Source organism: Carettochelys insculpta, chromosome 6, assembly GCF_033958435.1.
Source record: "Carettochelys insculpta isolate YL-2023 chromosome 6, ASM3395843v1, whole genome shotgun sequence".
In the NCBI taxonomy this organism is placed as follows: domain Eukaryota; kingdom Metazoa; phylum Chordata; order Testudines; family Carettochelyidae; genus Carettochelys; species Carettochelys insculpta.
The window spans coordinates 3,422,977-3,448,569 of record NC_134142.1 but is presented as its reverse complement, the minus strand read 5'-3'; the positions used below and the strand labels follow the sequence as shown (position 1 = coordinate 3,448,569).

At 49.1% G+C, this 25,593-nt stretch overlaps 1 protein-coding gene across 2 annotated transcripts; it reads right to left on the bottom strand.

Annotated features, from left to right (window-relative positions):
* Positions 1 to 1,936: 1,936 nt before the first annotated feature.
* Positions 1,937 to 24,964, bottom strand: DORIP1 (dopamine receptor interacting protein 1). 2 transcript variants are annotated; one of them, XM_074996131.1, is made up of 5 exons: positions 24,846 to 24,964; positions 20,429 to 20,953; positions 16,996 to 17,085; positions 12,935 to 13,069; positions 1,937 to 2,391 (listed from the first exon to the last, which is right to left on the bottom strand). In XM_074996131.1, the coding sequence occupies exons 2-5, from the start codon at positions 20,950 to 20,952 to the stop codon at positions 2,205 to 2,207; spliced, it is 936 nt and encodes a 311-aa protein (XP_074852232.1). In that variant the 5' UTR covers position 20,953; positions 24,846 to 24,964; the 3' UTR covers positions 1,937 to 2,204. The 2 variants fall into 2 exon arrangements, with proteins under 2 accessions (XP_074852232.1, XP_074852233.1); XM_074996132.1 differs by lacking the exon at positions 24,846 to 24,964 and adding an exon at positions 21,156 to 21,319.
* Positions 24,965 to 25,593: the final 629 nt, after the last annotated feature.

Sequence of the window (25,593 nt, the reverse complement as noted above, 5' to 3'; positions counted from 1 at the left end):
GGCATGGGTGGAAGGAATTATGGCTCTAACGTGAAAGAGAAGAACTCTGGGACCCCTCTTGGTTACAGCTCAGTTCCAAGATGCTTGGTAAACATTTATCTCCTGAAATCTGAAACAGCCCAATTCAGCTACCTCGCTACAAACCTGGGTGATGTGGCAGAGCAGATGAATGACGTTGCTCTGCTTTCCTTTTCATGTGTACAACATCGCTGAATGCCACAATACAGTCTGACAGATGTATTGGAGCATAAGCTTTCGTGGGCAAAAACCTGCTTCATCAGATGCACGAGAACATGTGATGAAGCGGGTCTTTGCCCACGAAAGCTTATGCTCCAATGAATGTTAGTTTATAAGGTGCCACAGGACTCCTTGTTCTCAAAGATACAGACTAACACGGCTACCTCTGTGATACTTGCCACAGTACAGTCTGCTTTCTTTTGGGGAAGGTCCCCATGTGCTTTATTGGGGCTTTGACCTTTAATGTGTCATGTTTTTGAAAACTATTTTCTTTGAGAACCACAGACTGTCCCAGTTACATACGTGTGCACATGCGTGGGTGTGTATGAATTCAGCCAGAGCAAAGGTGAGGAGAATGGGGAGGGGAGATACTGCTTACTGTTTTGGGGAGCCAAAAGTAGCACATTAAACCTGTACAAGTTAAAAATGTTGCCCCAGGTACACGGCCTGGCTAACTACAGCCATAAAGGGCAGGGACAGAAGAGTCTACTCTCACCACCATCTGAGGTACTGCAGGTACAGGAATGTTCAAAACGATTTCTGCTGTCCTTTTCTGGAGAATCGAGTGTTTTGAGTGTTTGGTGGTGTGGGAATTCCGCCTATACTCCAAAAATTCTATTTTGGAAGCTGAGGCTTGTTAAATGATTTAGCTGTTGACTGGGAAGTTACTAAAACTAAGTACAGAGTCTGAATCCTACACTGTTGAGATGAATAGGTAAAAATACTTGTAAAGGACACTTTATTCTGCATAATATATGCAGCTTTTTAATCAGCTAATTCAAAGAGGACATGAAAAAAGTCACATTTTATGTACAGTGTCCCTCACCATTAGAGCAATACTATGTGATTTAGTCACTCTGTTTTTCAAGAATTCCATGACTTGCAGAAGAAGATTAAAGTTTGGCAGAGGGCCAGTCCTTTTGCCACAAACTACTTTTTGCTGGGTAAGTGATTTGCTACTAGAAATCACCATGTCTTTCTCCATATTTTGCTACCAGCTTATTTTTGTCATGCTGACAGAAACCATGAATATTCCGTTAGTATAGCATATGCACTGTTCTGTTTCTGTATGTGCCTCCCCACTACTCAGGCCAGGTACAGACAGACAAAACAAATCCCCACATGATAGATTGGGCAAGGAACCAGCAGTTCAAGTATCACTCCTGACATTTTAAGAATTCAGTACCCCAAAAAAAAAAAAAAAAGGCAAGACCCCTATCCCAGTGAGAGGTTACACAAGCTGGAAGGACAACCTATATCTCTTCTGTGGTAGTTCCCACTCATTCATTTAGTTCAAAAAGAATCTGTTAAATGTATTCACTCAGCTATGCTGTCTGTAAAATGGGGCTACTCATGCACAGATAATCCACTTTTTCAGTGAGTTATGCATGTTCCTCTAGAGGTCTAAGACCCTACTGATGACAAAACAAATGGGCATTAGAAAACTGATACTTATTTCCATTGTAAAAACATATTTTCTTAATTTTATGTAATTTCATATATTAAAATGTTTTAGGCCAGGGAAATCAAGTGTACTCATAAGCAAAGAGCTTCCAGAACTTAGGTGGTCTGTGCACCTTTAACTCTACCCACCATGTTTGTGCATTCTGGTAAGTCTGTCATTGACATGATCACACGTGACTGTTCTATTACCTACTTCGAAATACTAACAGAGACAAAGGATACAACCAGTCTTGAGCAGGTTTTGTTTTGGTTTTTTTTATTATTTTAGCATAAAATTTGCCTGTATAAAAATAACTCAACTTAAAAAAAATTTTGCATAGTGTTTCCCATTTCAAATTTTTACCTCTCGTGAAAACGTTGGATACAATGCAGGAACTATTATAGTTCTACTCTTCTCTTGGATACCAAGTGTACATAAACACAGACCTCCATTTGGGGTGGGTCAGCACTGGTGGCAGTGAAGGGAACGTTATTTGACGTTGTGTATATATAGTCTGGCTATCTTATTTATTTTCTGCTGCCCTAATATAAACTAGAGATGACAAAAGAAGAAACTCTGGGGGTTTATTTAACAAAATTAAGTTGACATTTCTGAGGCCGTCATAGTGCATCCAATACCCGTCAATCTGGAAAGCTGCAGAATAATGATGCTCCTCTTTATTAAACAACGTGGCACCTTCCAATAAGTACCTGCAAAATTGAGAGAAACAGATAACCATCATGAACATGCCATAAATAAGAATGTCAATGTTGATGCAGGCAGTTATTTGTCTTATAAATAGTTGTTGAAGTGAGGAGCTAGCATTGACAGTGACTCCTCCTGAGAGCTGCTTTCTTTCCCCACATGCATGGCATCCATTTGAGCAATTCCTGGAGCAAGGGTGACAGGCTGTGGCAAGATGAGGTACAGTCTGCCCTTTCTCCAGAAAAGGCTTTAATTAAGAGGAGCATCATTATTCTGCAGATAGTCGGAGGAGTCACTGTCAATGCTGGCTCCTTGCTTCAACAACTATTTATAAGACAAATAACTGCCTGCCATCAACATTATATCCCCTCTCCTCCAAATTAGTGTAAGAGAAAGCATTAAAATAACTTTCAAAACCAGTGTAGAGTGTGTTGCCGCTGAAACACGTGGTAGAGGAAAGTTGTGTGTTAGCAGGGAAGAAGGAATGAATGCACCAATAGAAACGGGACAGTCTTCACAGCTATGACGCCAGTCAGCATGGCATTTTAACACAGCCAGGCACAAAAGTTAATGCTTTAGTCCCATGTGGCCTTCAAGCTATTTTTACTGCAGAACTCAAGTACAGTTTACTATATACTAGAACAGCGTGGCATGGTTCGTTGGGGTCAGAGACCAGCCAGTTCTGTGCAGTTACCAGATGCAGCTGGCAGGGGGTCAGGAATGAGAGAATGTAGTTGAGAGGAGATGTACTTCTGCAGGAGGCCCTGACACGTGAGAAGGAGAGGGACAGAGGACAGCGTATTGGGTACTGTATTTTCAGCATGGAGAAAGAGGAGGAAGAAAAGCAGCAGGGATAGCTAGCTGCAGGTCTGGCTAGCGATCAGGCTGACTTGCACCACAATCTGAGCAGTGTTATTCTGCACACAGGAGGGCTATTCGGATTTTGCTCTTATTAATTATCCTAATGCTACATTTATGTTTTTCCAGCACTAGCTATAAAGCTGCAACACTAGCCATGTTGTGTTGCTTCTGCAAACTCTAAATTTGCTCCTATAAGCCAGCTTGGCTTTGGTTGGTTGGGTTTTGCCTGTCTTTCCCCCCCAGTAACTATCCCCTAATTACTGCTTTAAAACACTGCCTGGAATATAGCCTATAGGGGATTTTCCTTTAGTATAACCAATCGTTTTTCATTTATCCAAAAATATTTGTCCTTTACCTGTAGATTTCTAAAACTCCAGCTACTTTCGGAGGGTGTTCTCTTGTCACAAAGACAGACACATGGCCAAAGAGAGATATTATTCCAACACTAAAGATGATAACTTTATTAATGTTTAAAAATTTCATTCCATCTGTTTCACATGATGTCAATTTTGGAGACTAAAGTCCCACAAGGATGTAAAACGGCAAATAAACATGGCATCCTGTTCTTTATATCCTGGTAGTTTTTTTTATTTAAATGAGGCTTATCACCTCACCAAATATTTTGGAAGTACAATAAACCAAGATGGTACATGCTCTTAGAAAACAAGAATAAGAATTGGCAGCGTGAATGCAGCCTTCAGTAAACTTAGGAACATTTGGAAACTTAACACTATATCCTTACATACACAGCTAAGCATCTACTCAGCTGTTGTTGAAGCCATAGCAACTTACAGCAGTGAAACCTGGCAACTTAAGAAAACAGATGTTAGAGGTGTTTCATCATAAGTGCTTGCAGAGACTATTTGGAATAAGCTATGAGGAAAGAAAAGTGAACAATGAGGCCACAAAAATGGCTAAACCAGGTCTCTAGCACAAATAATTTGTAAGGGAAGACATCAACAGCTAGGGCATGTGTTACGAAGGGATCGTAACTGACTTCTGATTTATAGCTCTGAACTGGAATTCAGAAAATCCATCAAGAAAGAGGGTAGGCCTTGGGTGCCTTGGACAATTAGCAATGACATCAAAATATTTAATTTGAAATGGGGAGACTGGGACCACATGGCTGCTCATAAACAAGCTTGGAGAATGGGAGTAGCCCAAGGTGTTGAAAAGCTGAGGACAGACTAAGGATAAGGACTTGCCTAGTGGGTAGTCAGTTCCCTCCTGGCTTAACACAAGAGGTAGTTGCATAGCACTGCTGCCCATACGGTTACCAATCTTCCAAGACTGTCCTGGAGCCTCCAAGAATCAAAGATTAATCTTTAATTTAAGATTGTTGTGTGGAAAACCTCCAGGGATACATCTCATCAAAAATGGCAGCCCTACTTGTCCAAGACTTCTGAACCACTGTTGTAATGCATGTGCTACTGAAGAAGGGGTGGTATCCTCAGTTTGGGCATGCTACATATTCTAATATGCTTACCCCCTGTGCCCCCACATAATAAAACCCATATGAATCTGTTTTAAGCCTCTCACACTCTCACCTTCCTTGTTTACTTCATAAGTACACCCCTTTCTTACAGGAGCTCTGACGGAGTCCACAGCTGTGGGACCCTTCCCATTATGTTTGTCTTTAAGATAAGTTTCATGCAGCAGACCAATCCCTAGTTTTTTAAAAGTGGTTTTTTGGTGGTGTTTTATTGTAAAAGTGGGGAACCTCCAACCCACAGGCCAGATCTGGACTATGAGCTTGAAGCCCTGAGCCTTAGAGGGAAACCAGCGCAGGCTGATATGGGAAGCTCGGCAGCTACCCTCAGCTGCAGGCACCACCCCATCGCTCCCATTGGCTGGAAACTGGGCAGTGGGAACGACGAGGGCTGCAGAGGTGGAAAAAATACCCAGAAAGTTACCTGAGGAAAAGTGCAGCTACTTCCCTTTCTGGATACGTGGGTGCAATTTGTGTGTACATGCACACGCTTCTACGCACGTAGTTTTCCAGAGGGCCGCTGATAACTTGTACTTAAGTACATCACCCCACCCCCAGGGGCTCCACTTTCATGCAAGTAACTCGTTGGGTACTTCTTCCATCTCTAGAGGGCAGCATACAGAGCTGCCTCTCCTGCCGCCAGGGACATGTCAGCCACTTCCAAATCCAGGAGCTGCCAGATGTGAGCACCCTGTATCCCCTCCTGCATCCCAACCACCTGCCCCAAGCCCCTTCCATACTCTAAACCCCTTGGCCCTCCTGCACCCCAACCCTTGTGTCCCCAGCTCTGCAGTCAGCAACTCGTCAGAGCCACCTCCACCCAAACCCAGCCTGGAGCGCCCCCCCACCGTGAACCCCCCATTTTTGGGCCCATCCCACTTACAAGGTTGCCAACCTTCCTGCCCTGACATCAGTGCCATCTGCATCAATAGCACCTAGTCAGAAAAGCTGGCAACCCTAATGCCAAAGCCTAGAGAAGCTCTGACCTCTCCTTCCCTCCACCAGGCTGGGTGTGTCCCACAACTGATTTGTTCTGGGGTGGGGGTCAATGGCCCCTGTAGGAAAAAGATTCCCCAGCCATTTAGTGGCATGTTAGGGAACGAAACCTCCATGGAGAACCAGATTGTTCCTGATTCTGCTTTTAAGGATTTATCAGCATAGTCAGTATTGTCGTTACCCCAGGCTTGCCCATCCATAACCCCTGGATCGTGTATCTATATGGTATTTGCTTAAGAGCCTTCCTGCACCTATCTTCATGTGATTCCTACTTATAACATAACCTTAAATCTACACTTTAAACAGCCTAAATTGTCGTTTTCTCTGTATATTTTATATGCTGTTTTCTGATAAAGCTAATATCAACTCCTGTAAGTGTGCTGAAAGTTACTTCATTCATTATTTAAAAAAAATGTATGAACATCTGCTCAGGAGGCACCATTTTTCATATAATGTGTTATTTTATTACTTTCAGATACGAGGGAATTATTTAAATTGCCAATTTCAATTATGAAGCAAGAAGCCTTGTTTTAAATCAGATTTTTAATCATGTGTTGCATCTGTATTTTTGATTTGTATAAAGACTGAGTCATAGTAACAAAACATGAAGTGATTTGCCACTACATTTGGTACATTTTTGCTAACCAAGGGAATACACAGTATCTACACACATATTTAAGCTTAGCTTGCCTTTTCACTTCCTTATTTTTATAGGAGAAAATTCTTCTCCCTGGTGGTTAGAAAGTTTGCAATTGAGACACAACTTGAATCTAATCTGGTGCTGGTTTAGACTTACTACGTTTAGTTCTAATGCTGAGATCAGGAACTTCTGGGATACTTCAAATATATAGAAGATGGATTTGAATTACCATTTGTTTATAATTTTAGGCTTGCCAGGAATCTGCGCGTTTTTCACTAAGTGAAACTGGTTGCACCCCACTTCCTCTGTACAGCTGTGGAACATCTAGATAGCAGCAGATTCCAGGTGGCTCTCTGCTCTCCACCCACTGGCCCAAATTCAGCAATGAATCCTGGTCACACACCCTTGCAGCATATTGCATGTACACTAAGAAGAACAAGCTGGCTGTATCAGGAATTGGCATCTGGTCTCTGCAATCGTAGAACTATACAACAGGTTGAACCTCTCTAGTCCAGCACCCTCAGGACCTGACTGTTGCAAAACAAGAGATTTTGCTGAAGCCCAGGAGATCAATATTGTCTGGCAGCATAACCAACATTTCCACTTGTCACTGGGCTCTGAGAACACACGTGGGGTAAATCAGAGCTCAATAGCAGCACAGAACACTGAGAGCTGGGACTCATGGCTGTAAACAAACTACGGGACCAGAGAACACTTGGCCAAATGTCCACTTATGATAGGTGTAGTCAACTAAATTCGTGTCAGACGACAGATTTGTGGGATTGGAGAGGTTCAACTTGTGTCAATGAATATGGTCTATCTGAATTCTTCTTGTGTACTAAGATCCTGTTCCAGTGTGTCCTTTCAATCTTGATTGCACTGTCCAGTTCAGAGCTTTGGAGGTCCATGTTTCAAAGTAGTGAATGAATTTTCCGTCAGCCCTCTCTAGCACTCTGAGAACACTGGTACTTTTCTTTCAGCCTCTATTTCTCAGATCTTCCATTTTTTCATCAGTCATTAGCTTTGAGGCTCTGGGGTGGCCAACCCTGCATGCCCACTTCTTTGCTGATACATATAAAGCCCATGCCAAATGGCTGCTGGGTCATTTGACTGTCCTTGTCACCCCTATGCACTAATTTTCCACTGAGCTTGCTGAATTCAGTTTCCAGCTCCACAGCTAAGCTGGAAATCATCTGTGCCTCTGTTGTAGTAACTGATTCTTTTCCAGCTCAGATGTCTTGGTTTGCAAATTGCTCTGTGCGAAGGATTCCCCTCCCGTTTCTAACCCCTTTTTCCCCACCCCCTCCATTTTATGGAAATTGGCCGTGTCTTCCCAATGAACAGAGAGGAAAGACTGTAGAGCTTTCAGGGGAAGGACTGCTCATGGCCAGGAACTGGCTGCCTACAGCTGGACTGGTGGCAGATGACCCAGAGCAGGGAGAGCAAAACTGTTGCTCTTCTTCTAGCTGCTAGTCAGAGGGGCTAGGAGCTGGGTACTGGATATGTAGCTGTAACCCCAAGCTGCCCTCCTCTCATTCAGGTTTCACGGGGGTATGGTGAGTCTAGACAGTGGGGGGGGGGCAGGGTTGACGACTGTGCTATTAGCCTGTGGGAGCTGAAGCATGGAACCCCACTGAGTCAATTCACACTTAGACCAGACACAAAGCTCATCCTAGCTCTTTGGAAGAGGAAGGCAGAAGCCCCAGGCTGGCTGGGAATGCAGGGGGGTGTGCTGACAGACTGCCAGAAATGTCTCAACCCGGCGATGGAGGTGCACCTCCCTGGGAAGTGCACTGCTCCCTAAGGCCTCAAAGGGGAGCCTGACTTGAAACTCTTTATTCATGAACAAAGAAACCTGGAGCCGAATACACAGTTCTGTGCACAAAGGATGGGAAGGGAGAAGAAACACTACACCCCGCAGGTAGTTTAAACAGAGGGTAAGGGATGAGAACCAGCCCCAGAAAGGCTACGCCATCCTTGGTACGTTGGCAACCTTATGTCTTTCTTGAAACGCTTCTGGATCGGCACAAAGAGACTGACAGGAATGGTAAACCCCTGGAAAGAATGTAACATACACGATTTCGGGGAAAAGTTTTCTTACATGCCTAGGGCAGAAGTAAAGGAGTCCCCTGAGCAGGCAACTTCTGAGCTGTTACCCGTACCCAGGTGTAGAGCTGAGTATAGAACATGGTCTCCCAAACTGGGGCGCATGCCCCCCTGGGGTAACATGCAGAAATCCTGGGGGCAGGAGGCAACCCAGCACTCCCCTATCATTCCCCCGACCTGAAGAAAGAGCTGGCCTTTGGTTCCGGCTCTCAGCCCCTGCCACTTTACATAGATGACCTGGAACAGCCGGTCTAAAAGGCAAGCAGCCAGTGAGGACACAGGTGGAACTAGCTGCCTTCTGCAGATGAGTGTGAGTGTGGGTTGGGGGGTTAGGAGGAGGATGGGGATTACATGAGAGGCTGAAGGTTCCTGGCTCAGGTGATGGGGTAAGAGCCGGGGGCTGGTGATGCCTGGCCTTGTGGGATGGGATGGGCTCAGGCAGGGGGCTCAGGTGGCCGGCCGACTTGCAGGACTTAGGGTGCTTGGGCAGCTGGCCCTGGCATCGCAGGGTTCAGGCAGATCAGGCTGGTGGCTGGCCCCAAAAGCACGGAGCTTAGGTGGCTCAGGCTGGTGGGTGGGTGGCTGGCCCCAGCAACACAGAGCTCATGCAGCTTGGGCTGGCAGGCAGATAGGTGACCCCAGCAACATGGGGCTTGGGCAGCTGTCCCCGAAGCGTGGGGCTCGGGATGGCAGTCAGGCAGCTGGCCCTGGGAGCGTGGGGCTTGGGAGGTCAGCTGGCCCACAGCTGGGGCAAGCAGCTGGTGGCAGGGCAGCTGGTCCCACCAAGGTGGGGCTCAGGCAGCCAGCTGGTGGGTGGGTGGCCAGCCCTGGCAGCGCAGGATTCGGGCGGGCAGGCAGGCAGTTGCAGTCAGTGCTGGTGGCCCACAAGGGGCCAAGAAGAACTATTTGTGCTTGTTTTTAATTTTAAATAACATTTTATCAAGTTTTTGTGTTTATTTTAAATTACAAATTGAATTTTCTGTTAAAAGGGGGGTTGGCTGATGGTAAAGAAGGCGGGGGGGGCACGTGAAGGTTTCTCAAAAATCAAAAGGGGGGTGTGATGCCAGAAAGTTGGGAACCGCTGGTATAGCAGCAGAGGTGTAACAAGCCTGCACATCTGTGTCAAAAGGCAAACTGATATCAGAGGGGTCACCCTGTTAGCCTGTATGCATAAAAACAATAAGAACATAAGAATGGCCATACTGGGTCAGACCAAAGGTCCATCCAGCCCAGCATCCCATCTGCCGACGGTGGCCAATGCCAGGTGCCCCAGAGAAGGAGAACAGAAGACAATGATCAAGTGATTTATCTCCTGTGAGAAGTGCTGTGGCACCTTATAGACTAATAAGCTTTCGTGGGCAAAGACCCACTTCGTCAGATGCAGGTACAAAGCGCATACATGCATCTGACAAAGTGGGTCTCTGCCCACGAAAACTTATGCTCCAAAAAAATCTGTTAGTCTATAAGGTGCTGCAGGACTTGTTGTTTTTAAAGGGGAAACTGAGGCATGCTACCTCATGGTATTGGTGACTAAAGGCCAAGACACCTACACATTATCAGACGTTGCTATCTGCATTCGGGGGGCAGTAATACACCTCAGAATGAGGACGAAGAGTTTTAGGCAACTGGGTGACAGAAACCCAGAACTTTAGGAAAACATCTATAAATGACAACACAAGATTTGGGGACACTGGATGATTGTGTAACCAAAGCCCAAGCCAATTGCTAAGCACACTGTCCCCACACTGTATCACAGAGGCAGCTGTGGTAGTCTGTATCTTCGAGAACAACAAGAAGTCCTGTGGCACCTTACAGACTAACAGATATTTTGGAGCATAAGCTTTGGTGGGCAAAGACCTTCTTCGTCAGGCGCATGCACATAACAGACTGCGTCCGAGAAGCTAGAGGTAATAGGAGATTAGCATTCGCTTCATCAGATGATGCATCTGACGAAGAAGGTCTTTGCCCACCAAAGCTTATGCTCCAAAATATCTGTTAGTCTACAAGGTGCCACAGAACTTCTTGTTGCCCACACACTAGACCCTGGCAATCTTCTGGCAGTAATCACAGTGGGAGATGTGATGTACCCTTCCCCAAGCTTTACAGAAGATGGGTTATGAAAATAAACATGTAACTCAAAGATGCTCTGAACACAAGCTGGCTTGTGACCTACTGTTTTTAATGTTATAACCTGCTGGATCTGTACGTCCTATTTTTGTGCATGTGTCATTTTTGTAGTTGAAGTTATTGACATTGTCTGCATATTTGTGTTCCAAATGTTGGTCTCTGTAAAGAGCTCAGCAGGGGGTGTGGCTGCTTTAGTATGAGAATACAGCTTGGGAGGGGACTGCAATACTTAGACAGCTTATGGGCTGTCAATCCACATCTGAGGAACCTGGCTGTGGACGTGTAGTCTGGCAGATAGGCAATGGCTGATTGGACAAGTGACCTACTGATGTGACAGTCTCCATCTTGGCGTGTTCTGTTACACACAGAGAGCAATGGAATTCCCTCCACAAGGGAAAGGTATAGTAAGACCTTGAGGTTCCTCCATTTTTGGTCTCCAACCTGTTCTATCTTTGTCTTGACCCTTCCTCGGAAATTGTCTGACACACCCTCAGGAAAACAGAGAACTTCACTGGAGGCCTAACTCAGGATAAGATCATTTCTGATCTGAAGATTTTGCCCGATATAAAAGCAACTGGTTAGGGTAAAATCTCACAAGTACCCAGAGGTTACAGGAATAGAATTAGCTCTCCGCATTCTCGTTTGATCTGGTAACTCATTTTGATCTGCTCCTCATTTTCTATAACCGCTTAAATCCTACTGTTTAGCTGAATAAAAGCTTTTGTTTATAATCTAAGCCAGTATAAATGGTTATTACCTGGGGAGAGCCACCACTGCGATCTCTACTCTTTGTTGATAAAGAGGGCTAACCTCTTACTTCATGAGCTCTCCCCACTATAGAGCTTTTGTAGAGAGAGAAGCAAATCTACCTGGGGTTTTGTTGCCTTCTGGAGGTTTGTTCCCTGGGTGCTGGGCCCTAGAACTGCTTCGACCCAGAGCTGTGCTTATTCAGTGTCTGCACTGCTCTGCAGGGGGTCTTGACCTCGGCTGGGGGAGACCAGGGGCTCTGGCTCAGCAGCACAGGGTGGTGGGGAGCTCCAGAGAGCAAGATGGTGGGTATCAGTGGCATGATCAGCACCTCGGGAAGATCCCAAGGCATTTTTCACACCCCATCTCACCGTTCCCCTCCTTTGCGGTTCTTGCCCAGTAACCGTCCCTGAACTAGCGCTGGAGACAGAAACTACACGGCCCACTGCTGTTCTCCTGTTCTGCCCTCTGAATTCCAGGTGCCTCCACTCCACCTGAACCCAGCGTTACAGACAGCCAGGGAGCAGAACATGCTCAGCCCCTTTCACACTGTCCCGCCCTTCCACTCCCCTCAGCTGCACCGCTGCCCCAGTTGCTGCTCTTTCTACAGCTCCCACAGGCGGGGGAGCCCACGGCTCTCACTGGCACAGGGGCAGCTGTCTGGAATCCCCCAGGCCCAACACTTGGACCACTCTCGGCTTCCCAGCAGCTCTCCCACTACTGCACCGCCCATGAGCTCAGGGGCAGGAGGAGGAGGAGAAGCACAAGCCCACAGTTCAGCTGCCTCTTGCAAATGGGGGCGTGGACTACGGCTCAGCTGCCTAAGGGCAGAAGAGGAAAACTAGTCTCCTCCTGCTCATCACCAGGGCCCCTGTGGTGGCCTGGCCCAGCTCCACTCCTCATCACCTTTGCAATCCTCTGGGAAGGGAAGCAGGCCCGGATGCTGCTTTGCGTCTCTCCTGACTTTCTAGGAAGTGAATGAGTATCTCCTATCACCACCAGCTTCTCAGATGCAGTATGTCCTGTGCATGGGGCTGAGCCCTCAGTCTAGCCCCACTGTCACAGCAAATGCCCCATCTTGCTCCCATCTGTTCTCCACTCTTTTGGATTCCCCCAAATATGAAGGTAGGGAGTGGGGCCTCATCGGTGGCTCTTCTACAGATCAGATGGGTAATTAGTGAGGGGTGCCGAGTCCCTTTCCTTGTCCCTCTAGGATCACCACATCACCCTTCACTTCCTCTTCGTCAGGCAAGACTCAGAGTTCTCTGATCCACATCTGGGTCTCAGCTAGAGGCCTGTGTACCATAACGCTAAGTCCTATAACAATGCACGCAAGTAGTCGCAGGGGGAGGCACTGACAACAATCTGTCAACAGAAAATGGAAACGCTGGTTCTGACACAATCGTCCGTAAAGGGCTTTGACAATAGGAAGTTACCTGACCTTGGCAGTGTGACTCCGTCCATGCTGCTTCATTGACTGACTCTAGAAAACCCCTTTCTTTTACAGACTAGTAAACCCTCCTGAAAAGATGCAGTTAAGAGAAGCTCTTTGCTTTGCCAGATACAGGTTTAAAATACTTACTTGTGGTCAGATAAATCCAAATGATATGGTACATAAGCCAGTTCTTCTGGCTTCCACTGCTGCATATTTAAAACCACAAAGGGAGGTGCCCCATGGCAGAACACTCGCTGGGTGAACTCTCTCAGCCCATTACAGCTGCAAGCAGAGAAGCAGAAATGCCAGTTACGTCATGGGCCAGCAGCACAAGTAGACAGCTTTTATTTCACAGCCTGACACATTTACAGGTTTGCACGTTAGGGCAGGTTGTGTCAGGTAGCAGCAGGCAGTTTGTTTGGATGGTGCAGGAAAGCGTTAATGGCTGTCATGTGTGCCTGATCCCTTCATTCCGGCTATGGGGAAGAAGCAGCTCACCTCCGTCATGCAGTGTGACGCGAGACACAATAGAAGCTGCTGCCTTAGACACTGGGACACATAAAAGGCCAACCAGCAGCAACTTCCAGCCCAAGGAGTTTCCCAGGGGACTGCCTGGTTTCTACCTCCCACACAGCACAGTAGTTGCGAGCATACTCAGACCAGGGGTGGGCAATAAGTTTTGATGAAGGGAGCCACTCTAAGATTCTGGTAAGTGGTTAAGGGCCAGGCCTCTCTGGGGGCTTGGGGTACACAAGGCGCAAGGAGGGGGTGATGGGATGGGGTTTGGGTGAAGGGGGTCGTGAGCTGAGGCAGGGGAGTGGGCTGCAGGGTCTTGGAGAGGATATGGGCGCAGAAGATGATTCTGGCCTGGAGGAAAGGTGTACGAGGGGGTGCAGAGTCTGGGAGGGAGCTGTAACCTGGGGGAGGAACAGTGTGGAGGGCTTGGGTGGTGACCTGGGGCAGGGGGCTGGTGGAGGGTCAGAGGTGGGCTCTAATGGTGATGTGCGTACTGAGGCGAGCAGGCAGCTGCAGCCCCATGCCACTCAAAGCAAAGCAGCCAGCAGTTCCACTCACCTCTCTGCACAGCACGCTGGGGAGGGCAGGTTTCACATGCTGCCCCCACACCCAGTATAATCTCTCAGCTCTCACTGGCCAGATCGGTTGAAACCTGGAGGGCAGGATACAGCCCATAGGCCATATCTCAACTGCCCTGGGTGTGATGGCACAGAGACAGAGCTCCTTTGGGCACAAGGCTGGCTGAAGAGGTAGTCTTGGAAAGCATGAGCAAGGAAACCAGTAGAGGCTCCTGCTCTGCACAAGACACCAGACCTTTAGATACGTCCTCTGTGAATAAGGACTGCACCACACAGACAAACACACATCAACCGTCTCTCCTGTGACAGCCTCCCAGCTCGGCCCTGAACAAAGGCTAATTGCTCAGGCCTTTGAGCAACACCAGCTCGCAGTAAATGTAGGAGGAGTCTAGCCTGCTTACCACTAGCATATAACCACACAGGCCCTCAGGGGTGGGATTTTCAGGTGCCACAACTGGGCACCTTTGCAAACACTACTTCTCAGTAATGTGATACTGCTGTTAAAGGCCATGGTGGCATTTGAGTTCTGCTGCCTCTCAGCTGGAATTCATTCAAATGACCCTCTGGTACTGATGCATGCAAAACAAACAGCAGACGCACTACCTCAACTCACTCAAACTGGAGGTTCTCAGTGGAGGGAGATAAAGGGAAGACTATGACCTGGGTCTACAAAGGAACTCCAGCGCTAAGGTGACAAAGACCTCCTGCACTGGAGCGATCCCAATCGGCCCCCTTCAAAGGGAGTGGTGCAAGGGTCAGCCCCCATCACCACATCATGGTGCTTTTAAGATTTTTGGAGGTCAAATGTGCAAATGCCTCCAAGCTCTGGGAGCGAGAACATGGGCCCGTGAGGAAGCAGTGTTTGGGAGGAGGTCTGTTTCAGCACAGACCTGGGCCCAGAAGCCTTGCAGACTGGGCAGGGCACGGCTCCACTTTCTCCTTGACCTTCAGCAGGAGGACAAGTTTATATACTGCCTCCTCCCTCAGAAAATGGAAGCTAGCAGCAGCACATGCCTGGCCTGCTCAGACCCCTGAGCCCAAGAGCCAACTCGGGATAATGGGCCAGTTGAAAGAAGTTGCCTAATGCTCTACAGCCAGCCTAAGTTACAACCCTAGCTCCAGGAGGGCATGGAGGCTGTGTCATCTCTTGCTTTGGTTTACGTTAGCAATTTCCTCCTCATACTCCCATATGCGGGGGGAGAGTTGAGGGACTTCTGTCCAAGGGAGGAAGATCCTGACTGCATTCAGGGGACACACAGACTGAGGGACTGTCTGAACACAGCACCAGCTCAAGAGGAGTCGAGTCGGGGGGGAGGGTGTGCTCATCAGCAGCAGGGATACCAGAAAAGATGACTGGAAACCCAGCCCAGCAGGTGCTACAGGGGCTGGGGGTGTCACTAAAAGCAGCCCATCCACAACAGGCTGGAGAAAAGCTGCTTAGGAAACCAGATCTCCTAGCAGAGAAGAGCACTGGCTACGATTCAGAGGCCCAGCAGGAAACAGGCCAGAAAACAGTATTTGGGTGGGTGAGAGCAGTGCCCACCACTTCATACCGTGTCCCTGGCCTGGAACGCCAAGGAGCGGGCAGGCCTTGCCTTGCCTCGACTCGCCTCCCCTAGCAACCCAGCAAGATGATTTACAAAGACCTCCAACAAGAGGGCCATGTTCAGAGAGGCCAGGAACCACACTCCCTTCACCTAGGGCCCCAGCCTACCGAAGCTATAGGACTCTATTAACCGGGCCAGAGCACAGCGGTCATACTGAAGAATCAACAAGAGACTACACGGCTATTGATCCAGCAGAGAGAAACTGAGGCAAAATTATAGCGTTTAAGGCCAGAAGAAATTACCTGCTCATCTAGTCTGAGCTCAGGTAAATCACAGGTCACCAGCACCTGCACACTAAACCCAAACGCTGACATCAGATGCAAATGTTGCAGCACCCAGGAAACTAGGCTAGCGCGGGCTACAGACAGAGAACAGAGGGAACAAAGGGGCGCCAGGGCTTGAGGCCCCTGGCCTGGCAGGAACGGGATCAAGATATACCCACATAATCCTGGCAAGCGACGGGCCTGAGGTGCCTGGTTTTGCTGCCAAGAAACACACTGGTACGTACTCCCAGAACACCATTCTGAAGCTGGTCTATTACGCTTCCTACTAGCCCATAACCCCCTCCAACCTGGACAGCTGTAAGAACAGGGACAATTTCCCTGGCATTCTGCTGACTCAATCCCCCTCGGTCTGGTTTGCTTCTCCCATTCTGCAATCCCCTTGCCACTCTCAGCCCCTGCCCTCCTTCCAACTTAGCCCAAAGATGTCTTGCAGGTGTGCAGGAGGGGGAAATCCAGGGGGAACAAGGCTCATACTGTCCTTTGCCAACTAATCCTTACAGCTCCCTTGCTTGTCCTCAGCCCCCTCCAGACTGCTCTGCCCACTCTGCTGCCCAGGAAGGTAGGAGGAGGAAGCCACACAGATCAGTGTTTGGTGGGCAGGAGCAGGAGGTGCGGCTGTAGCCCAGGGATGGGCAAGCTGGGCTAGAGAGTGGGGCACACGATTGCCATAGCCAAGATGGTCTCCCAGGACAGGGCAGTTTAGCTAAGTGCGCAGGCCTACGCAGAATTTGTGAGGTGCGCCCATCGAATCATAGCAGCGCTTTGACTGGATGCAGAGGGAGCACAAGACTCGCACGTTCAGTGTTGCGTGCAATGAGCACACACCTCACTTTGTGTGCCCTGGCTCCTCGTGCACGTCACGTCAGTAGTACCCGTAGGAAAAAACCACTGTGGATGCAAACCAGTGAATCCAACAACCCTGCTGATGGGAGACAAGATGTCTCATGGGCTGCACACAGAGCCCCAAGGGGCCGCAGGTGCCCACTACTGATACAGCGCCTGACTCCAGATTTATAAAATGCAACTCCTCTGCAGGAACCAATGGGGAAAATGGGTGCAGTCTGAGGGGTGCGATGCCATCTTTGGACTGAGACCAAGCACAGAACATTTCAATCCGAGTGAAGGGCTTGTTTAGCAGGGAACAAGTGCAAACAGGCCAACAAACCATGCCCTGCACCCTCTCCGACCGCAGACGTGCCCTGCAGTATCTAGTGTGCACTTACCCGTACTGTTCACACAGCTCTATCCTAGCACAGAACAAGTCGTCTACTGCCCGCTGAACCAAGTCTGCATGAGGTACTTCCTGGGGAGGACTGAAATCGTTAGGGACATTTGGTCAGATTTATTCCGTACGTGCACAGTAGCAAATCATTTAAACCACAGTGACAAAGGTTAATCCCCATCTCACACAAAATCAACCATCCGTGACAAGTCCTTACAATGCTGTGTCTTGTCCAAGAACTTTAACCCAAATATTGAAATCATTTGCTCAACACTCCAAACTTAACTGCCTAGCCCTGAACTTGAGTGCCACCTTGAGCACTCTGCTAGTGAGATTTACGTCTGTCAGGTACGCTGCCAGCTAAACCTGGTCACATCTTGTCACGTTATGATATGTTTGTTTACGGCATGTGCTGCATAAGTCAAAAGGCTCTACACTATTCTGTACTCTAGGATCACCCACAAGAGTCACCATCAGACCTTCCTTTCCCTGTCTCACTCCTGTTTGAGTGTAATCAGGAAATCCAAATATCTTACTACTCAGTAGAAATTTATGAACTACAGATTAGAGTACAGACAGGGGGGCTGGTGCTTTGTTGACATTCATCAGACATTTCATAGACCTAAAACATCTCTTTATGGACTACATAAATGGTGCAAAATTTCAGTCTCCCTTTCGAAAACGGGGGGGAGGGGGTTGTTTTTAAACCAGTGTGAAAAACCCACCTTAAACCCAACCAGAAAGGATTTGCTGATTAGCCTGAATGCCTCATTCGAGAAGCAGTGTGTGTTTAGAAGGTAGTAGACTCCTAGGTTGCAGCACTAATGTTTTAAGAGTCCACTGTTAAAAGGAGACAGCTTTAAAACAGCAAACAGCTGAAAGTCTCATGTATGGAAGGCTGTAAATCTAAACGACTATTGTCTCAGCACAGACCTGGGCCTTAGAAGCTTTAACTTGGCATGAGAGCACTAGACACATTTGTCTTCTAGCTCTAAAAAAGTTTACAGCGCCAGTTATTTGCATGTGATTTCTTAGTCAAATATTAAATTGGACAAAATGGTGGAAACAAAAGCCTTAACTGCTACATGAAATTAGCATCTTGAGGGCACAGCATTGTAATTAAAGCACAGAACATTTACATAGCATTGGGTCACATTTAAGCCCCATGGGTGGAGGGCAACATGGCCTGACCAGCTAAGAAATCAACCACAACAAGTTGACTAAATGCCTTCCTTGATGCCCAATGCCTGCAATGAAAGGGTGAATATTCAGACCTGCAGTGTCAGAGTCCAACAGAGTCTAAAACTTATGAAAGCAAACACTGCAATCTGCGAAAGAGAAGTCTGAAGCTGTAGAAGAGAGCCCTGTGCTCTACCACATGGTCAATATGCTGCAGCTGTAACTAACTCCTCTGTAACAGCTGCTTCTACAAGAACCTCATGGGAGAAGTAGACAAGATTCCAGCAGATGAGGGTGAAGAGTCATTGATCATGATTCATACTGGACCACTTATGAAGCAAGAGCTCTCCAAGCTTCTGCTAGACAGATTTCAGAGTCATGTATAAAGCTACATTTCTAGCTCCTGTAGCGATCATTTTGAGCTGGGCTACAGACTTCATAACCCAGTGGATCTGTGGTTTGATCATTCTTGAGAAAGTGCCCCCTCTGCATCTTCTCCAAGACTCACTTCTAAGCCCTCCCTTCCAAATGGTTCGGGCAGTCAGCCCACATGAGGATTATCCTCTTGTCAGACTCACTGTATGTTTGCATGCAATATACCCAACTCCAGCGTGTAAACTGAGCGTACTAAGGCACTGGAGCACAGAAGGTAAGAATCTGCTTAATAACAAGGAGTCTTGTGGCACCTTAAAGACTAACAGCTTTATTTGGGTATAAGATTTCATGGGTAAACGCCAGTTCAGATGACCACAAAAGCTTATGCCCAAGTAAATCTGCCAGTTTTTAAGATGCCACAGGACTCGTCATTGTTTTTACAGATACAGACTGCCATGGCTACCCTCCAAGACTTGCTTAATAGCGTAATTTAGACTTTCATGAGAGAAGCACATTAGTGCAGCATCTAACAGCAGCCTCAGTGGTTTGGGAACTTGTTACCTGAGAAAGTATCTCTCCTCTAACAACCTATTGCCCCAGTTCCAAAGTTGCCAGAGCCCCTTCATTTGAGAGATGGTGATGCTAACAGCATTTTTTGAAACAAAAAGCCATCAAGTAGCACTTTAAATACTAGCAAAACAGTTTATTAGGTGAGCTTTCGTCGGACAGACCCACTTCTTCAGACCATAGAAGTGGGTCTGTCCCATGAAAGCTCACCTAATAAACTATTTTGCTAGCCTTTAAAGTGCTACTTGACTGCTTTTTGTTTTGATAGTGTATAGACTAGCACGGCTTCCTCTCTGTTACTACTCAGCATTTTTTGAGTGTGCTCAACTTTGTGACTCACTCTCTCTGCTGCTTTTATCCATCTGATAACTGCTAAGGTCAAAACCATCTACCTATTAGGGATACATTTACCGAGGCTGGTACTGGGATAGGCCAGACCAAAAGCAGTGTCGTGGTTATGCATTTATTCTTCACTATGCAACAAACCATCCACTTTAAGCATACATTTATTTTGCAATAGTTAATCTGTAATGTGAGAACCCATCATGAATGATGGGCACCACTGAAGAGCTCTTTTTCAGTCACAATAAGTTAACAGCGTACAATGCAAGAAAGCATCAGTATTTGTTAAATAGTATTCCAAGTCAACACTCCCAGGCTGTTTCTACAGATGCCACTCTTGAAAGTGACATGCTAATAAACAGTCCAAAATATGCTAATGAGGTGATGATGCAAATTCCCTGTGCCTCATTAGCATAGGTCACATGATTCCTTCTTCTGGAGGCCGCTTCTCCCCTTCTGCTCCTTCCAGAAGGCCCCCTGGGGGCCACGCTTCTACACGGTGTTTTGGAGTCTGGAAGAGCATCTTCCGGACTCCAAATCACATGACCTTCTGCTAATGAGGCATGGGGAATTTGCAGGAGCATCTCATTAGCATGTTCAGGCTGTTTATTAGCATGCCACTTTTGGAGAAAGTGGCATGCGTAGAAACATCCCCACTGAATCAGCTGAGCATTAAGCCTTAGAACTGCTGTGCAGATTAAGAGACATGCTCTAATGCAATTGGTGTTCTTTTCAACCACACTGTTAAGCAAACCCTAGGCCAGAAAGTATAAGTCTTCTACAGCAAGTTCTTAGGACTGACTGAATACACTGGACATATACATTTGCTAGTTTAATGCAACCACAGATGTATTCCAAGCAATAAAAGCACTCAGATAGGTAACAATCTCTTGAACAGCTGAGTAGATGCCCCCCTTTGACACAGAAGTTTATTTGACCACAGTTGCATGCCAGAATGAGCTGCAACTTACTTTATGTTAATTGTTCTCTGCTGATCTTCCTGCATACGAGTTGGACACCTCCAATTTGAACAGTAGCTCTCTTGAATGGTAGACATGAGACCTTCCAGATTCTTTGTAAAGTTATCATGCTCATTTCCAAATAAATCAATTTCCAGGGAAGCTTTGTGAACTTCAGATTTGTACTGTTGTTTTTCCATCTTGTCCCAAATCCAAAGCAATTTCACAGTTGTAAAATTATAGGAGTCCATTAAGTAGAGAAAGCAGTTGACAAACTCTCTCCCTAAATGACGGGAGAGCTCCTTGGGAAAGTGTTCGTTTTCGTGCAGAATGACATACAACAACATCAAGAACCCATCTATAGTACAAGTATTTTTCAGCTTTATTTCAACATAAAGTGGCATGCAGGACACAGCTTTACGGCCAGCTTTGATCATAAAAACCCCTCCCCAAGGGAGAACTGGCCTCCAAAATGAACGGTCTTGATCATAATTATTTTTAATTGATGCTTTGATCTCTTCAAACAGTGTCTTCATCCTGCAATTAAGAGAAAAAAGGTATTAGTGTATTGTACCAAGAGCATTCAGCTTTGGAACAAGAACACTTAAAATATACAACTAGTGGATCAGAATTTAAAATAAGCCGGTAACACAAGACTTCTATGAACAGTCAGGAGCAGTCCCTGCTAAGAATCAAACAGCTTTGCGATTTCCTAGTTTGGACGAAGGTTTCTTCCCACCTGACACAACTAATTAAAATTAATCTTCATTAAGACATTCTTCAGTAAAGATCAGCAAAGCATGAGCGGCACCGAGGCATTAAGCTGTACTAAGAGGGTCAATCTGCAAGGAGGGATGAGTCACTGGCATATGCAGGGTGCTGTTATCTCCCTAGGATCCAAGCAGGCTGACTTGTTGGCACAAGAAGTGTTTGCTTGCTGAATATAATCTGTGGTTAGTTACTGCCCACTGTTCATCACCCAAATGCAGAAGTTACCATGGGTGTCCAACCTTTTGGCTTGCCTGGGCCACACTGAGTGAAGACGAATTGTCTTGGGCCGCATATAAAATATATAATTTAGTTAAAGTATATAAATCACATAATGTTAAAAGTTTATGATCTTGTGGGGCCGCATTACTAGCTGTCCAGGGCTGCATGCAGCTAGCGGGCTGGACACGCCTGCTTTAGAGGACAGTTACCACAAAGAAGTGTGAGACACTCAATTCAGTTTAGTTAAATTGACAGTAACTTAAAGTCAATTTACAAGGAATCCCAGTACATGGGACTAGACATTTCAGACTGAGACACTGCACAAGAGAGTTTTTGGCCCAATGTTTGATATTCATAAGATGCTAGATAATGCTGCCTTCAAATTCTGAACCCGTCAGCAAGCTAGACAGTGAAATGACAATACAATACTGAGAAAATCTCAGTCCAAAATGAGCCATTGTTTACGATTTTGTTACTCTAGTGCTGCAGTGACTGTTTAAGGCCCTCCAGCTTTAGGAAGCTCTAGCACGTACTGGAGAACCTCAGGTTTAACAACAACCTCCATTCCCCGAGGTGTTCAGAACTCTGAACTTAGCATTATGCTCGTTCCTTCAAAAGTTAACGGCTGAATATTGACTTATGCACTTTGAAATTAGTGTCCCTATTCTTCATTTATGTTTAGTACAGCATTGTACTTTGGGGGGATGGAGGGGGAGCCAGTGTCTGTTGCTGCTTGATTCATACTTCAGTTTCCAAAAAGAGGTATGTCAGTTTGTAACTCAGAGGTTCTAGTGTACTAGAAAGTGGAAATAAAATTTAAAAAAAAAATTTGCATCAGGATGAAGTTATGTCTTTTTCCTTGTGGCGACCTAGTGTCCTATTTAATATTTAGGCAGCGACTATTGTAAAACTAAGGCTATTTGTTAAAACTTACAATTCCCAAGCCCCAAAAGCTTTTTACTCAAGAACACTGAGTTTAAAGACCCCAATAAAAAAAAACTGGTAAGAGTTGAGTGCCTATCACTATACACTGTTTCTACCAAAGTAGTTTTATTTGGGCTTTTATTTCAAATTACACCCTTATATATACACACAAGCAAAATGTAGAACACAACCTGTGGCTTCTGTATAGGAAAAGAATATGAGCTAAAGCTACAGACGACTTAAACAGTCAGGCCTCTGATGAAGTGGGTCTGTCCCACGAAAGGTCATCACCTAATAAATCATTTTGCCAGTCTTTAAAATGCTACTTTACTGCTGTTTTGTTTTGTAAGGCCCCAATCAATTTTAACCAAAACACTCAGCACAAGTCCATTACTCTTCAGTGAGCTTTGCTTGGCCACTTAGACCCCACATGCTCATCACAGCCTGAGCAGGACAGAAAGCACAGGCTACAGGATGACAAAGCAAAACATGGGCGAGGTGGCGGGGGCCAGGAAGAGTGGAGCACAGACACTCAGGCGGAAGCATTCTGAAGGGTCCGGATAACGCTCCTGTCACTGCCACTCAGGTCTCTTGCTTGTTCCTGCCAGAAGCTGATGGATGGCACCAGCTGTTAGGACCCCAAGGGACAGGGGCAGGTGCTGCTGTCTCCCTGGGGTTCCACCTGGGGCCCAGCACCTCACTGGGCCCAATGGGCTAAGCTGCTCCCAGGGCCACGAGGGAGCAAGTGGGGGCTGGCTGTGGTGGTGAGTGCTGGGCAGTGCACAGACAGGCCCCTTTCCCTCAGGGGCCCTGCCAGTCCAGGCCTTGCCTGAAAGCAGCTCGGCCCCAGAGCCAGGGCAGGGTCCTAGCTCAGAGAGAGGACTCAGCTCAGGGGAGGGTCCATCCGAGGAGCAGCAGCCCCGAGCCCAAAGCAGGCAGCACGGGGCGGGGAAGTGGGAAAAACACAGAGCTCTCCCCATAAACCTTGTGACAACTCCAGTACCAGCAGCAGCCACCCCACCCCCAGCAACCTCCACTGCCCCCGAAACCCCCCCACCCTGTGCACCCCCCCACCAACCCCCCACTGCTCCCCCATCCTGTGAACCCCGCCAGGAACCCCCCACGCCTGTACGCACCTCCACCAACCCCCCCACTCCCCCGTCCTGTGCACACCCCCAACAACTCCCCACTAACCTCCCATTCTGTGCACACCCCCATCAACCCCCACTGTCGCCCCAGCAACCTCCATTGCCCCCCCGTCCTGTGCACCTCCCATCAACCCCCCTACTGCCCCCCCCGTCCTGTGCACCCTACCGTCAACCACCCCCCCACTGCTCCCCGGTGCACCCCCAGCAACCCCCGACTACTCTGCACTCTGTACATCCTGTCAACCCCCCCACTGCCCCCCCGTGCTGTACAGCCCCCTGGCAACTCCCCCACTGCCCCCCCGTGCTGTGCACCCCGCCCACTGCCACCTCCGTCCTGTGCGCACCCCCCGGCAACCCACCCTACTACCCCCCCGGCAACCCCCCCCACTACCCCCGGGTCCTGTGCACACACCCCCAGCAACCCCCCCACTACCTCCCCGTCCTGTGCACCCCCCGGCAACCCCCCCACTACCCCCCGTCCTGTGCGCGCACCCCGTCAACCCCCCTACTACCCCCCCGTCCTGTGCGCGCACCCCAGCAACCCCCCTACTACCCCCCCATCCTGTGCGCACACCCCAGCAACCCCCCTACTACCCCCCCCCGTCCTGTGCACACCTCCCGGCAACCCCCCCCCCCACTACCCCCGGGTCCTGTGCACACCCCCCGGCAACCCCCCCACTACCCCCCCGTCCTGTGCACACCCCCCGACAACCCCCCCCACTACCCCCCTCGTCCTGTGCGCGCACCCCGGCAACCCCCCCACTACCCCCCCGTCCTGTGCACACCCCCCGACAACCCCCCCCACTACCCCTCTCGTCCTGTGCACACCCCCCGGCAAACCCCCCCACTACCCCCCTCGTCCTGTGCGCGCACCCCGGCAACCTCCCCCACTACCCCCCCCCGTCCTGTGCACACCCCCCGACAACCCCCCCCACTACCCCCCTCGTCCTGTGCGCGCACCCCGGCAACCTCCCCTACTACCCCCCCCGTCCTGTGCACACCCCCCGACAACCCCCCCCACTACCCCCCCCCCCGTCCTGTGCACACCCCCCGGCAAACCCCCCACTACCCCCCCCGTCCTGTGCGCACCCCCCGGCAAACCCCCCACTACCCCCCCCGTCCTGTGCGCACCCCCCCCGGCAACCCCCCCACTACCCCCCCCGTCCTGTGCGCACCCCCCCCGGCAACCCCCCCCCACTACCCTCCGTCCTGTGCGCACCCCACGGCAACCCCCCCCGTCCTGTGCGCACCCCCCCCGGCAACCCCCCCCGTCCTGTGCGCACCCCCCCGCGGCAGGCCGCGCTCACCCCCAACCCCGCCCAGGGCCTGGGCCTGGCCCCGGGACCCGCCGTTCGCCCCGCCCGTACCTGCGCCGCGCGCCCCCGGCCGCCTCATCTACCCCGCGGCCGCCGGCAGAGCCCCAGGCCCGGCCAGGCCCGGCCGCCGCTTGTTGTTACGAGAGACCCCGCCCCCTGCGTCACCAGGCCCGGGCGGGGCTCAGGACTGCGGGCGCGCACCCGCGGGACAAGGGGGGCCGGCGCTCGAGAGCCACGGGGCGGGGCTAATGAGCGAGGGGCGGGGCTGTGGGGGACGGGGCTGGAGAGAGGTGGGCGGGGCTAATGAGCGAGGGGCGGGGCTGTGGGGGACGGGGCTGGAGAGAGGTGGGCGGGGCTAATGAGCGAGGGGCGGGGCTGTGGGGGCGGGGCTAGAGATAAGAGGGCGGGGTTAATACGCGAGGGGCGGGGCTGTGGGATGCTGCCCTTTTCTGTCAGGGCAGTGCAGTCAGTCAATGCGACTGGCAGGGTGCACAACCCCGGAGGAGGGGGTAGTGGCCAGGGTAAGGGAGCTGGTCCCACTCTCTCCTCTGGGTCCCTCCCAGGGCACTGTTGGTGGCAGCTTCACCCACCTTCCACTTGGTGGGGTCCAACCAGAATATGTCGAGCTGAGGTCCAGTTCTGTTGCCCTTTCCCTGCCAAACTCCCACGCCACTTCCTGCCCAGGTCTTTGGGGTCATCTCTCTCCGAGATTTTCCAGCCTCTACAACATCCCCTGGCTGTGCATCAGGGCCTGCCTGCACCCAGCTGGCTTCTGTGTCTTGGAGCGCAGGTAATTCTC

Excerpts from the sequence above, each read along its gene's own strand:
- DORIP1 (XM_074996131.1), bottom strand. The coding sequence starts at position 20,952 with ATGAAGACACTGTTTGAAGAGATCAAAGCATCAATTAAAAATAATTAT. Across the intron at positions 17,086-20,428 it reads CAGAGAACAATTAACATAAA|TCCTCCCCAGGAAGTACCTC; the intron begins GTAAGTTGCAGC and ends TAACGATTTCAG. Across the intron at positions 13,070-16,995 it reads GAGCTGTGTGAACAGTACGG|CTGTAATGGGCTGAGAGAGT; the intron begins GTAAGTGCACAC and ends CTCTGCTTGCAG.